The sequence below is a fragment of the Gallinula chloropus genome, assembly GCF_964237585.1.
Source record: "Gallinula chloropus genome assembly, chromosome: 27".
NCBI lineage: Eukaryota > Metazoa > Chordata > Aves > Gruiformes > Rallidae > Gallinula > Gallinula chloropus.
The window spans coordinates 3,415,956-3,428,923 of record NC_140112.1 but is presented as its reverse complement, the minus strand read 5'-3'; the positions used below and the strand labels follow the sequence as shown (position 1 = coordinate 3,428,923).

Below are 12,968 nucleotides of genomic sequence, written 5' to 3'. Positions count from 1 at the left end.
GAGGATGGAGTCGTGCTGAGGTTACAGGGGTGAGCAGGGGTCACGGGCTGAGCTCCTGGTGAGTGATCTTGGTGTGATGGGCAGGCGTGAACTCCTGTGCAAGAGAGCATGGGTGTCCCCAGCCACTCCCAGGGTGTCCCCAGCTGAGCATCGGGGTGTCCCCAGCTGGGCCCCGGGGTGTCCTCAGCCGTTCCCAGGGACACGGTGCTTCACAGCCCCGTGCACTCACAGCAGGTATCGGTACCTGTGCTTCTCCTTCTCTTTCCAGGTGCTCTGATGCCTGCCCCGTGCAGAGCGCTGACCCTCCTAAGGCTGGTGGCTGTGCAGATGCCCGTGTGAAACCCCGGTAAGAGGTAACTATCGCCGGGCTGTGCTGCTGCTGGTGGGATGTCTGCCTGTCCTGCTGCGAGGGCCTGTGCTGCTGGGGGAGCCTGAGCCCATCCAGGGCCATGGGTGAACCCCAGGTGTGGGTCCTGCATCCCAGGGCCGTGTACCGTCCCCGTGGCTGCACATGTTGGGGGGCAGCAGCGTTGGTGAGGGGAATCTGCACCTCCTGACCCTCCTCAGCCCCTTTTCCTCCGCGCATCTCTTCTTGTTTTTGGTAGAATGAGTGAGAGAGACGTACAAAGCCTGAGCAAATGGGTTTTCGTGCTCACTCTCTGCCTTACCACGCTGTGGGGAAGACTGACGCTGGCCTCCACCCACCACAGAAGCCATTCAGGTAGGGGAAGCAACACCCACGCTGTGTGATCACCCTGGGCACCCCCACTGCTGGTGGCACCTTGGGGTCTCCATGGGATGCCCAGGGTGGGGTTATGTGGAGTCAAGATGCTTGGTGAGGGTTTGTCTGTCATCCCTGGGTGGGAGGATGAGCATGGGTGATCGTGGGTCATGGTGTGCATCAGCTGGGGGAGCGGGCACACGTTTCTGGGGCCGATGGTCAGCCTGGGGCACCTTGGTGTCCGTCCTGTTCAGGTTACTACTGAAGTAACTCTGTGAGCAGCTGAGCCATGACTCTTTCCATCAAAGCCTTGATGAGCTGCACTCATTCCGTGATGGATACTCTCCCTTTTAGGCTTCCACTAGAAATACACATTTTCATTCCTCTGGTTGTGAAGAAACATGGAACAGGTTTGAAATGATGGGGAGCCAAAAGTGTCTCTGGAAAGAGCAGCCTTGTCCCTGGGGTGTGGATTTGTCGTTCCCAGCAGTGGCTTCGAGATCCCCCTCGTTCTGCTGGGGGAGGTTACCTGAACCCAGGCTGAAGTTTGTCTTTTGAGATGAGGAGCAGCCAAGATGTGATGCTCGGTGCTCGTGTCCTCGTCCTGGCACGGGAGCCTGAGGGGCTGTTCCCAAGGGGGATGCCATCAGGGGGAGCTGGGCACTGGTGCAGCAGCAGCCAGAGGTCCTGGGGCACGTGGTGCCCATGTCTCGTGTCTGTGCTTGCACCAGAAGGTATCTAAGAGTTAATTCAGAATTGCTCCTGCTCTTGCCTGACCCCACACCTCACGCTGTCCTATTTCTGTCATTTTTGCCTGACAGTTAAAGCAGTTCTAATCCTGTAATCCCCATCCTCATTGCTTAAAACCAAGCGCATCCCCCAGCACAACTCCCTCAGCCAGTTACCTGCCTTACCCTCCTCCTAGCCCGTAGCTGGGCACATGGAGATAAAGCTGCTCAGTCATTTCTGGGGTGAGTTCTGGCACCAGCTCTGGGACATGGGCGCTCCCTGGAGCGATCCACAGCAGGGCTGCTGCTCCGGGGGGGCTCAGACCCAGCATCAATAAAGCAATGTTTGTCCTGCTTTTGAGTGTGAGGTGATGGGATTGGCGTGGGGGCCGTTCGTGGGTGTGTGCGGACTCATGTGCGCCATGAGGGGAGACAGAGCACGATGCCGACCCCTGAGGTGTCAAGGGAGTAAAACATCCCCACTGACAGAGCAGTAAAACCCAGCCTGTGTCCCTCCAAACCCTCCTGAATAATACAGGCAGCCAAGGCAGCAGGGAATTTAAGGTTTCAATTATTTAGTGAGTATCAGTAGCGGAGCTGCCACCGGGCACAGAGTCACTCACACCCCTGGGGTTCCCAGGGAGCCCCCCGAGCCCTGAGGCTGCGCTGCCCTCCCAGCCCCAGCTCTGCTCCAGGGGACTGGACCTCGGTCTCCCCCCTGGGCGCTGCCAGGTCTGTGGGTGCTACTCAGGCCCTGGGGATGCTGGGACCCAATGATGGTGTTTCGGTGCCTGGGAGGAAGGGGCTGGATGGGGAGGTTTGGGCATGGCTGGGCAGCTGTGTGCAGTCAGTTCCCTTCTCCCCCAGCTCATGGGATGAGGTTTTACGGGTGTAGCTGGAGCGGTGCCTGTGATGTGCAAAGTGTCATTTCAGGTTACACCATAAAAGCTGCGTTCTGCTGCTTGCTGAAAGGTCAGAGGAGTAGGACACCCTTTCTACTCTGTTTTTGCCCACAGGATTCAAAGCCGCCTGGTCTGACAGTGCTGCTGTGGCTCTGAGAGATAAGATTTCATTTTAAAAAGGGTTCCGGTGGGGAAATACCAGTTCAATGGGAGGGAGAAGTGTGCCAGGAGTGCTGGAACTTATCCCAGGCTCTCTGCAGCTCTCCTGCTCTTGGCGTTAATCACACCATCCATCTGATTTGCATTTTTGGTCCTCTCTGGTATGGAGTCCCAGCTGCTCCCACGGGAGCTCAGGAGGAGCCTGGCACTCTCCCCAACATCAAAGCCCAGTGTGGCAGGGAACCCCTCAGCACTGGGCTGCTCCTCTCCTCTGCAGTGAGGAAACAGCCCAGTCTCCTGCAGACATCCTGGGAGCCACCGTGTCTGATGCTGAGGGAACCCTTCATGGCTGCTGGCACAGCCAGGGCCCTTGGTGTGACAGCCAGGGACATGGTGGGTGCCCACGGGGTCCCACTGGGGCAGGACGGGCTCCGAGGCTGTGGGTCCAGCACCGCATCGCCCTGCTCAGCCAGCCCGGTACAGGGCAGGAGGGGGATGTGGCTCCATCTCCGTGCTGAGTGCCTTTTTGGGCAAATTAAAAGGGCTTTGGCATGTTCACAAGCTCTCACCACGTGTAACGAGCCAGTTCTCAGCTCTCCCTTGTGGGGGTGGTGTCACAGCACAGGGTGGGTGAGCCCTGGGCTGGAGAGTGATGGGAACGTGGGTTCCTGGTCAGCCAAAGCCAAGGACCTCTCCTCAGATTATTTGGAAAATCCCATTAGCCACAAAACCAGGGGCAAGCAGTCACGTTTGTTCTGTAATGAGTTGCTTTCCTCCTCACTTCCACCAACATCTGCCACTTCTGCAGGCAGAAAGGATGGAAATTATCATTAAAGCTGAATTATGATGGTGTTTAAAAGGGAAGATAAAATTTACAGCCGGAGCCGCTGTTACAAAATGCTTCCAGGATAGGGAATTGTCTAATTATTATGGGCAGGAACGAAGGGAACGGTTCATTAAAAGGAAATGACCATGAAATAACAATAAATAAAGCCCAAATTACAGCCTTGGTGATTGCAGGGCCCATCCTGCCTGTAGGTGCAGGTGCTCATGAGCTCCTGAGCCTGGATCCCAGTGGTGATACACCAGCACCAGTTCTGTTTCTTTCTTCCTCAGGATTTTAATGGTGCTGGGAGGGGGAGCAGCCGGGCAGTTCTGATGGGAACTGTGAGGTTTCTGTGTCACTGCAAGGTGGGAATGTTGTCCTGGGGGGATGGTGGGTGATGGGGAGCAGGGCTGAGGTCGCAGTGGGGGTACTTGGAACCCAAAGGCAGCCCCACTCACCGCCTGCTCTTGTGTCCATCTCGTTATCGGCTGCAATTAGCTGCCTTCATTCCAGTAAAGCTCTTGGCTACGAATTTTGCTGGGCAGGACAGGTGTGAGGGCGGTTAGGAGTGTGAGCTTGGATGCAGGAGGCCTGAAGCAGGACCAGCGCTCCCTCTTCGGGGTGGACTGGTGGGATGCTGGACCAGCCTGTGTGTGCATCATCACCAGCCCCAGTACAGCGCTGCCTGTGCCGGGCTCTCCCACTGCCCCCGCCCTGGCACACACAGCGGGAGCTGGGCTGGGGGCTCTGGGGCACAGTGTGGTGTGATGCTGTCTGCTTCCCCCCCCTCCTTGCAGCACACGTGGTGCCCGGCACGTGCGAGGTGGTGGCGGCTCACCGGTGCTGCAATAAGAACCGGATCGAGGAGCGCTCCCAGACCGTGAAATGCTCCTGCTTCCCGGGGCAGGTGGCAGGGACCACGCGGGCGGCCCCCTCCTGCGTGGATGGTGAGTACCCCATGGCCATGAGCCGGGTCTCGTGCTGAGCACCCCCCCTCCTGAGGGGCATCGCGTGGCGTCACCGAGGGGCTGACAGGAGCGGCACAGTGTCTGCCAGCACAGGGTCTGCTCCCTTGACAGCCGGTGTCCCGTGGGTGTGTTGGTGCCTAACACCCTGAACTCCCAGGGTGGATTGGCAGGGAAGGGTTTCGCTGCCCCAAGCAGCTCGTGTGTCATCTTTCCCAAAGATAGGGAGACCCCTGTTACCCATGTTGAGCCTAACAAGGCTGAATCGAAGCAGACCCTCACTTTGCCTCTGAGAGAGGACGGGGCTGTCGGTGGGGAGGGGATGGAGCGGGATGCTTCAGAGGCTGGGCGAGCAGCTGCCACACATGAGGTCGGGCAGGGACTGGGGACCCCATCCCCCAGCCCTGTGCCACTGACACCCTGCTCTCCCCCAGCCTCCATTGTGCTGCAGAAGTGGTGGTGCCAGATGGAGCCCTGCCTGGACGGGGAGGAGTGCAAGGTGCTGCCCGACCTCTCGGGCTGGAGCTGCAGCAGCGGTAACAAAGTGAAGACAACCAAGGTACATGGCTGGGGGCGAGGGGGGGTGGAGCTGGGGCAGCCTGGCTGCACATCACCCACCCTGGGCAAGCACGCCCCAGGAAAGCATCCCCAGAGAACTCGGGGAGCCACTGCTTCTCCAAGGCACCTGCTGTTTGGAGAGGAGTGGAGCATCTGGGCTGCGCTGTCACTGGCACTGGTAGAGGGTAGCATGGATCCTGAGCCTGTCCCATGGCTTTGCTGGGTGGTGGCTCCCACGGGGAGGCTGGGTGAGGAGGGGCTGCACGAGGGGACGATCCCAGTGCTGCTCTGCCATCCCAGCTGCCCCTGTGCAGTGGGTTGCTGGTCCCAGCTGAGTGGCACAGCCCCCCACCCATCACCACTCCCCCGTCTGAGGCAATCATCTGTGACAGAGTGCTACACGATTATTATTTTCATGGCTTGCTGAATGCCCCGAAGAACAAGGTATAATTAAAATTTTATCAAACTCATTAGTAATTACATATACGCCACGGTTAATCAGCTGCATAATTTCATAATCATTGTTCCTAGTGTAGAGTGCAATTATTTCTGATGCTTTCACTCCTCCTGCCCCACATCCCCTGCCATAAAATTATCGTTTTAAGTGGCAGTGGGATTTTTTTTTTCCCATTACTGCTATTTTTTTGTGCATAGAAAGCACTTCTGTGCTCAGTGTTCTCGTGGATGCCCAGGAAGGTTCCTCCAGCCCTGGGCATCCCTCACTGACCCGTCACCACAGCCCTACATTCAGCTCATTTCCCCCTCTTAATATTGTTGGTTTATTTGGCACCCAGCTCCTAACTTATCTCAAAGCCTCTGCTCCAGCACTGCCATCCTGGGGTCCTGCTGGAGCCATCCCCATCTGCAGGACCCCAGGGCTTCTGCTCCCCTCCCCACTCCAGCTGCCCCCACCCCACTCTGGTGTTTGGGAAATGAAGCCCGACCTTTACAAAGGGACTTTTGGAAACTGTGGCTGCCCTGTGCTGGGGGTGGGTTTGCCCCTCCCAGGCCCCTCTGCAGACAGACCCCCAGTAGCTGTAGCCAGAACACAGGGCTCACAAACAGTCCATAAACTGGAATTGGAATGATACCCCCCATCCCCATGGAATGAAGGCAAAGAGCAAATCCTGCATCACCTGGGGCTGTTCACTGGCAGTGTGTGGATGGGGAATGAGCCGGACATGCTGGGTAACACTGGGATGCACTGGGATGCACTGGGACACGTTGACTGTTTCCACCGGCGGGCACCCGCCCCTCTCCCCTCTGCCCACAGGTCACACGATGACCTCTGCACAGCCCATCGACAGCCACCCAGCCTGGCCACACATCCCCAGTGCTCTGCAGAGCCAGGAGCAGCAGGACGTGACCCAGGAGATGCCTGCAAGGCTGGGATGCTCCAGGGCTGCCCTCCCGTGTCAGCTGGTGGGACCGTGCCAAGGACCATGTCAGAGCATCCACTGAGCCCCGGCTTCACTGTGGGATGCAGGAATGGGACCCCAGCACAGCTGCAAGGCTCCCGGCGCTCCACGGCCTCCTCCTGCCCCCTGGATACGCTCAGTGACCAAGAAATGGGCTCATCTTCCCATCCTCTTAAACAAAATACTCTGGTCATATAAGAGCTGCTGACAACACAGAGACAGACAGCAGCCCCCTGAAACGGGCTCTGTTCTGAAATGGCTGAAACTCTTGCTGTGGGTCACCTTTCCCCATCTCCCAAGATGCTGAGTTGGGGTCACCGTCAGGAATGGGGAAATCCCTGGTTGTGTGAACCCCCCAGTTCAGCTCACAGCTCCTGGCCCAGTGGGTGCCCAGGAGTGGGCTGACCCAGAGCTGCAGGGATCTGCTCCAACCCCAGTGTGGCTGGGGGAGTCTGAACCCCGCCAGTTCCCAGGATGGTGACATGTCTCCATGGAGCATCCTGCTGGTTTCTCCTTCCTCAGCAACCACTGCAAGTTTAATTCTCTGCCAGGCGAGTCCTGGCACCAAGTTACTGTTGGGTTTGGATTTCAGAGCAAGGTGCAGGGAAGCTCTCTCCTGTCTGTGGGTCTGGTGTGCCTGACACTGTGGATGCCCAGCCAGGGACCAGATCAAGCCAGGTTTTGTTGCATCAATTCAAAATAAAAGACAAATGTACCAGCTTCTGTCCCTGAGCTCCTGACCTGCTCCAGGATGCCCCATTTCCCCTGGCTGGGCAGCTCAGGGGAGAGGATGGGAGGCCTGAGGTCTGGATACTGGCCAAGCTGGGGGCACATGGCCTGAGCAAGATCATCACTGCAGAAGCAGGACCAGCCCCTCCCTGGGCACCCCGGCCCCACATTGGGGGACGTGCTGGCTCAGGAGGGATCGGGGTGGAGCTGGGACACTGCCCAGGGACGTGGGGTGTGTGTGTCCCACCACCAGGACTCGTTTTGTAAGGGAGGGGTGATACCTGCTCCAGATGGGCTGTACATACCAAACTGGGAAATAATAAATTCATTTTAATCTCTGCAGAGGATCTTCTCATTCAGCAGTGAGGGGAGCCAGTGGCAGCGCTTCTCCTCCCAACCAGACCCAGGCTGAGGGGCTGGGATCTGCCCTGGCCGCTCCAATCCCAGACGGCCGCTGCTCCCATTCCTCATGCAGCCATCTCGTCCTCTGGCTCGATCAAATCCTTTGGCTGAGACTTTACACCAATCCCACGTTGCAGTACAAGGGAGTACAAAGGAATACAAAGGAGTACAAAGGAGTACCCCTCCTTGTTTAGCCAAACCACAGAGCCCATCCCAGGCAATGCTCAGCAGGCTGGTCCCATCTCGGAACAGCCAAGACTTGCAGGTTGCCAAAGGGGCAATTAGTCAGAGGCAACTGTCACAGTTAAGGCACCTTCAATATCATCTCCCTGGGTATTATAATTACACCCCACTCAATTAGTCTTCAAGGAAAAAAAAGCCCTTTGTGTTAAGTCTTGGTGGAGAATTATTCGGGAGCGAATTAAAAGACAAGGATCCCATTTTACTTCACAGTAATAAAGGCATAATGTATAAAACACCCCAAGAATTACAAGCTGACTAAATTTAGAGCAGTGCTAGGAGGTGAAATGAAAGGTAAAATGAGACCCTTTGAGCAGCTCCGATGTGCAGCACAGGGGGTATTATCTGGGAAATAAGACGGAAACATAATTAACCACCCGGCACTACGCTGGGAGATGGCCAGTTGAAACAGGAAGCAAAACGAGGTGAAACTGCAGAGCAGACTCCTTATTTCTGCTTTGTAAATCAGTGCTACCTGTCAGCAGCAGTGCCCAGCCCTTCTGGCACAGGAGCTTTCGGGGATGCTGCTGGTGGGACCGAGCGGGGACTGCTCTGCACCTGCCTGGACCCTGAGCCTCGTGTCGCCACGGGTGAAGATGATGCTCTAAGAGCTGGGGCCCTGGTGCTCCTTTCCCTCACCCAGCCTGCGGTGCCAGGGCTGGTCTGTGCCCTTCCCCAAATCTGTTTTGTTTTCCCTGATGTTTTGCTGCTACAACATGTGCCACCCTGTGACTCCTGCTCCAACATCACCTCATGACAGGGACTTGTGTTTGGCCTCATCCAGCCCTGCTGAGGGCTGGAAGAACACTCCCCATCCCTGGCTTCACACCCCTCAGACCTAATCAGCTCCCCTGCCCTGTAGCAGGACGGGGCAGGAGTGACTCTGCTGTCTCCATCCTGCTGCTGCTCACAGCCCGAATCCGGCCGTTGGGATCGCTGCTGCTTTTACACTGAACTCGAGGAAGGATGAGACAGTTTTGTCTTCTCAGAAGCAGCCAGATTTTTGGGAGTGTCACCTTGTCTGTGGGAAAACAAAGACTGTGAAGGTCCCTATTTGCTCTCTCTCAGTGGTGCTGTGGGTAGCAGATATAACCCTGTTTGACCCAAGGGGGCTGCAGGGCAGCGAATGGCTCCGTGTCCTGCCCTGTCCCACTGGCAGCCACAGCTCCAGCAGCTGTCAGGACATGGGGCTCTGGGCACCTTCCCAGTCACCTGGCACACTGGGGGGGCTCTGAAAGGGTCACCACAATACAAATATAACTGCTCAGCGTTTGCTCTGCTTAATAAACCATGATGGGGCTGTTGGAAGCATTAGATGGCCCTTCCAAAAATGCGCCCTCATGTTTTATTTACAGGTGCATTTGTGGAGATGCTCTTAGAGGTGGGAATGAAATATTAATTCGGATGTTCCTGTGCAATAAAAGCAGAGTCAGGGTGCAAACCACGCTGCTGGGGTCATCCTGCTGTGGGCAGCCTGGTCCCACTGCACAGCACCATCCCCAGCACCCCTCCCACACCAGCAGGAGCAGGAAGGAGTCCCCGGCCCCAGACGTGCTGGAGGCTGCCTGGCAGCACTTTATCCTTGCCTCTTCTCCTAACCATGGCTCTGCCACCAGACCTGGACCCCAGTACATCTGATGGAGAACAAGATGCTCTCCATTCCCAGGTAAAAGGCCCACGGAGACAGAGTGAGGGATTGCACAGGCACTGGCTCATTCTGGGCAGACTCTGCTTACTGACTCATCAGGGATTACAGCAGAGGCTCATTGTTATAAAGTGATTTCTAACCTTGTTTCCTGCTGGGGGGCTGCAGTGGGCAGGGCAGAATGAGCCTTTGGCGTGGGCAGAGCAGCGAGGGAGATTGCAATTTAATCTGTGTGTTTCCCAGCCTGTTGTTAATCTCCCAGTTTACCGCTGGTATTTGATTCCCGTGGCATCACTTCATTATAAAGGGATTAGCCAGGACCATAGGTCTTCCCTTTGATGCTCATCTTCTGGGGATTACTGAGAAATTTCCTAGTTAGTTAATGGGTCAAATAGGTAAAAATGAAAATATGTGTATGATTTTGTTGGTGGCTGCAGGGACTCTCAGCCTGTGTCCCAGCCCCAGCTCTCCTGGACCCTTCAGCATCACCAGCTCCTCACTGTCTCTGGGAAGCAACAGGTCTGGAGCCCCAACCTGCTCATCCATGGTCCTCAGGAAAAGCTGTTCCATCCCCACATGCACCAGCCTGGAGAGGACACAGGGATGCTCCAGCCATGTGCTGCCTGGCACCGGGACCATGGGTCCTGGGAGGGGCCTCAGCTCCATTCAGTGGCCTTGGGGGTCTGTGGGGGTGGCCAGTGATGGCCCCAGCCAGCAACATGCTGAGCGTGGCCAGGAGATGCCTCAGGCGGCTGGTAAAGCCCCACCAAGGGGTGAATTTCTTTGCACACGTCAGTGACAGCCGAGGTTAATGTCACATCAGTGGGGTGACCTGACTGTGAGTAGCCCTAATCAATGCCTGTTAACTGGGAACACAGACACATCAGCACACACCCCATGGCCTTTGCACAAGGCGCTTTGCTCTGGTCCCAGCTCCCCACACGTGTTGGGAGCCGACTGCACTGTGAGTCCCATGGAGCCAGACTGGCCACGTCCCTCACTGTCACCTCCTCCTCCAGAGCACCTGGAGCTGGGCTGGTCCACCCACCCACACAGAGCCCCCTCAGCTGGACCCCAGGGGAACAGTTGTGCATACAGAGAGATGCACCATCGATTCATTGGCAGCACAGTGCACACAGAGCCAGGATCCAGTGAGGACCCCATTAAATACCTGTGGGTGCCTCCGTATGAGTGAGCTCTAAATCAGTCGAGTATTTAAATACATTGGGAATCATGTCCTGTGATTATTACAGGGGCTGAAATGATGCTGCATTAATGGCAATAATAAATATTGTGGCTGCTCAGTTCTTGAAGAAAATGATGCCTTGAGCTGTGAGATCTGCAGGAGCTGCGAGGCTGGGAGGGTATGAATATGGATCAGCAGGGTTACTGCACGTACCAGCGCCAAGGGACGAAATTAAAGAGGGTTGAAGATTCCCTGCAAAGACAAAATGTAGAATCTGGAAACTTTTGCAATCATTTATAATAATGAAATTTTGATTGGGAAGCGAAGACGGTGCGTTGGCTCCTGCACCAGCCCTGGGCTGAGCAGGGAGCAGAGCTGGGGACCTCGGCTGAACACGGGGCTGCCAGTGGGGAAGCAGGTGGGGGGGATGGATGTGGGGGGAATGAGCTGATTCAGAGGAGGGGGTGACCCCCCAGCTGGGGACATCTGTCTGGGACATCCTCCAGCGAGTGCTGGTGGCTCAGCCTCACAGATACCACACCAAGCCAGGGGATGTGCCGCCTCCACTGTCTGTTCCGAGCAGAGGGGAAAACAGTGTATAAATTATGTAAGCAGGCAGAAGATAATTAACTCTAATCAATCCAGATTCCGCCCAGGTTATAGCTCTGCAACAGCATTAATCTCACTAATTACTTAATATTACTAACACAGTTCTCAATGAGTTCAACAATGCGTTCACTGAGTCTGGCACTGAGTAATAGATGTAAAGAGATTGATTCTGAGCTGAAAAGCCCTTCAGTACTGGAAATCCGACCGTTTTATTAATCAAATTATCACTCTTTGGGCATTCAGAAGTAGCAGCTCAGTCTTGCAGGGGAATTTTTTCATTAGGCTGATGGGTTATTCTTGGATTGCCTTGGAGGGGATGTTCTTTCAAGAGCATTAAGAAAGAGGAATTTAGGCTAAATGAACAGTGTCTCAGATAAGCAGTTATTGAGATTACAGGGTGAGGGGAAGAGCCTGGTTTTGATCAATGGGACTGGAGTGCAGGTCCAGCTCCATGGTGATCCACCCTGACAGAGGGTTTGGGAACAATCTGTCGGGGTCTGGTCAGAAACACCAGCCCTCAGCGATGCTTTGTGTCCCTCTGAGCTTCCCTGCAGCTCCTGGCATGTGCAGGGCTCTGGCTGGTGGCCCTGGCCTGAAACGGGCTTCTGAGCATCCCTGGATGTGCAGGAGAGTAGGGGAGGTATCCAGCCAGGCTGAATGAACTCCCTGGTGAACCCCAGACACTGTTTCCAAAGCCACCAGACAACTTGGTGTGGCCTTTTCCACTCATTCCATCGTGCAAGTCAGAGAGACCCAGGGAAATTGGTGATTAATTACTTAGTCATCTCCAAATGGTTATTGAGCACAGCTCTGGCCCTGACAAATTAGAGCTCAGTTTCTGTGACTGATAGCAATGTGATTAGTGCAGTCTGGTGATGCTCCTGTCCGGGGGTGACACGGGCTCCCAGCCTGGTGCCTTGCCAAAGGCCACGGTGGCGTCTCCAGCAAGGGATGGGGTTGCAAGTGGTGAGTCCAAAAATCATTCTGTAGGGTTCCTTCATTTGGAAGGGGCACTGGGTTGATAGGCTGAGCTGATGGTGGAGTATCAACTGTCCAGTCACGGTGATGCATGAGCTGGTGCCACTCAGGGTGTCCGAACCCTGAACCCCACCACGACCGTGTCATCCCCGCTCGAGAGGTCGGTGTTTGCTGGGGCTGAGGGAGCACTCGGTCACCCTGCAGACCCCTCACCCCGTCTCTGCCCCTCTCCAAACTGCTCCCAGGAGAAGGCTGGGGTGTGGGCGCAGGGTTTTGGGTTGGCAGCGGGGCTGGCAGGCAGCCTGTCTGACGCCCAACATCGGGATAGCAGGGGCAGGGGATGCTGCAAAAGGTCCTCGAGGAGCAGGAGGTGAGTGGCCTCATAAAGAAGGACTTCACACTATTTAAACAATAAAATCCTGCTGGCTGCCTGGGGGAAACAGCCTTTTACCAGGGAAAAACTGCAGTTTGAGAGCAGCACCTGCCAGACGCTGTCCCAGGCAGGGCTCACTGCCAGGGGAGAAGCCAGACCAGCCGCTGCAGTGATGGCCCTTCCAGGACATTAATTACCTGTCTGCAGCCTGTCCCAGCCCAGTGTCCTCTCGTCCCAGCAGCCACCTGGGTGCAATGGGAAGCCACAGCAGCTGCCAGGACCTGGAGGTGTGCCACCAGACGCTGGGAAGTGAGGAGAACAGGCAGACCTGCCTCTTCAAAACGAGCTGCTGTCATTTGGGGTGGGGCCATGGGACTTGGCATCAGGTTCCCTCTTCTATTAATCAGTATTTGTGTTGGGTTTAATTAGATTTGATTGCAGTTTACAAATGTAAATGTGTCTCCCATGACATCTCCCTCACCTCCTGGGAATATGAAATGAGTGTTTGGTGTAACAGCAGCCGAGCTGT

At 55.8% G+C, this 12,968-nt stretch overlaps 1 protein-coding gene across 1 annotated transcript in view; it reads left to right on the top strand.

The window, feature by feature from the left end:
* Window positions 1-307: 307 nt before the first annotated feature.
* TAFA3 (TAFA chemokine like family member 3) overlaps window positions 308-12,968 on the top strand; it is a gene marked incomplete at its 3' end in the record, with an annotated part of 37,918 nt that continues 25,257 nt past the window's right edge. Inside the window, exons 1-4 of the mRNA XM_084275821.1 lie at window positions 308-346; window positions 606-721; window positions 4,134-4,283; window positions 4,736-4,860. Coding sequence (XP_084131947.1) covers window positions 607-721; window positions 4,134-4,283; window positions 4,736-4,860 — 390 coding nt within the window. The 5' untranslated portion in view covers window positions 308-346; window position 606. The remainder of the gene's footprint in view (window positions 347-605; window positions 722-4,133; window positions 4,284-4,735; window positions 4,861-12,968) is intronic.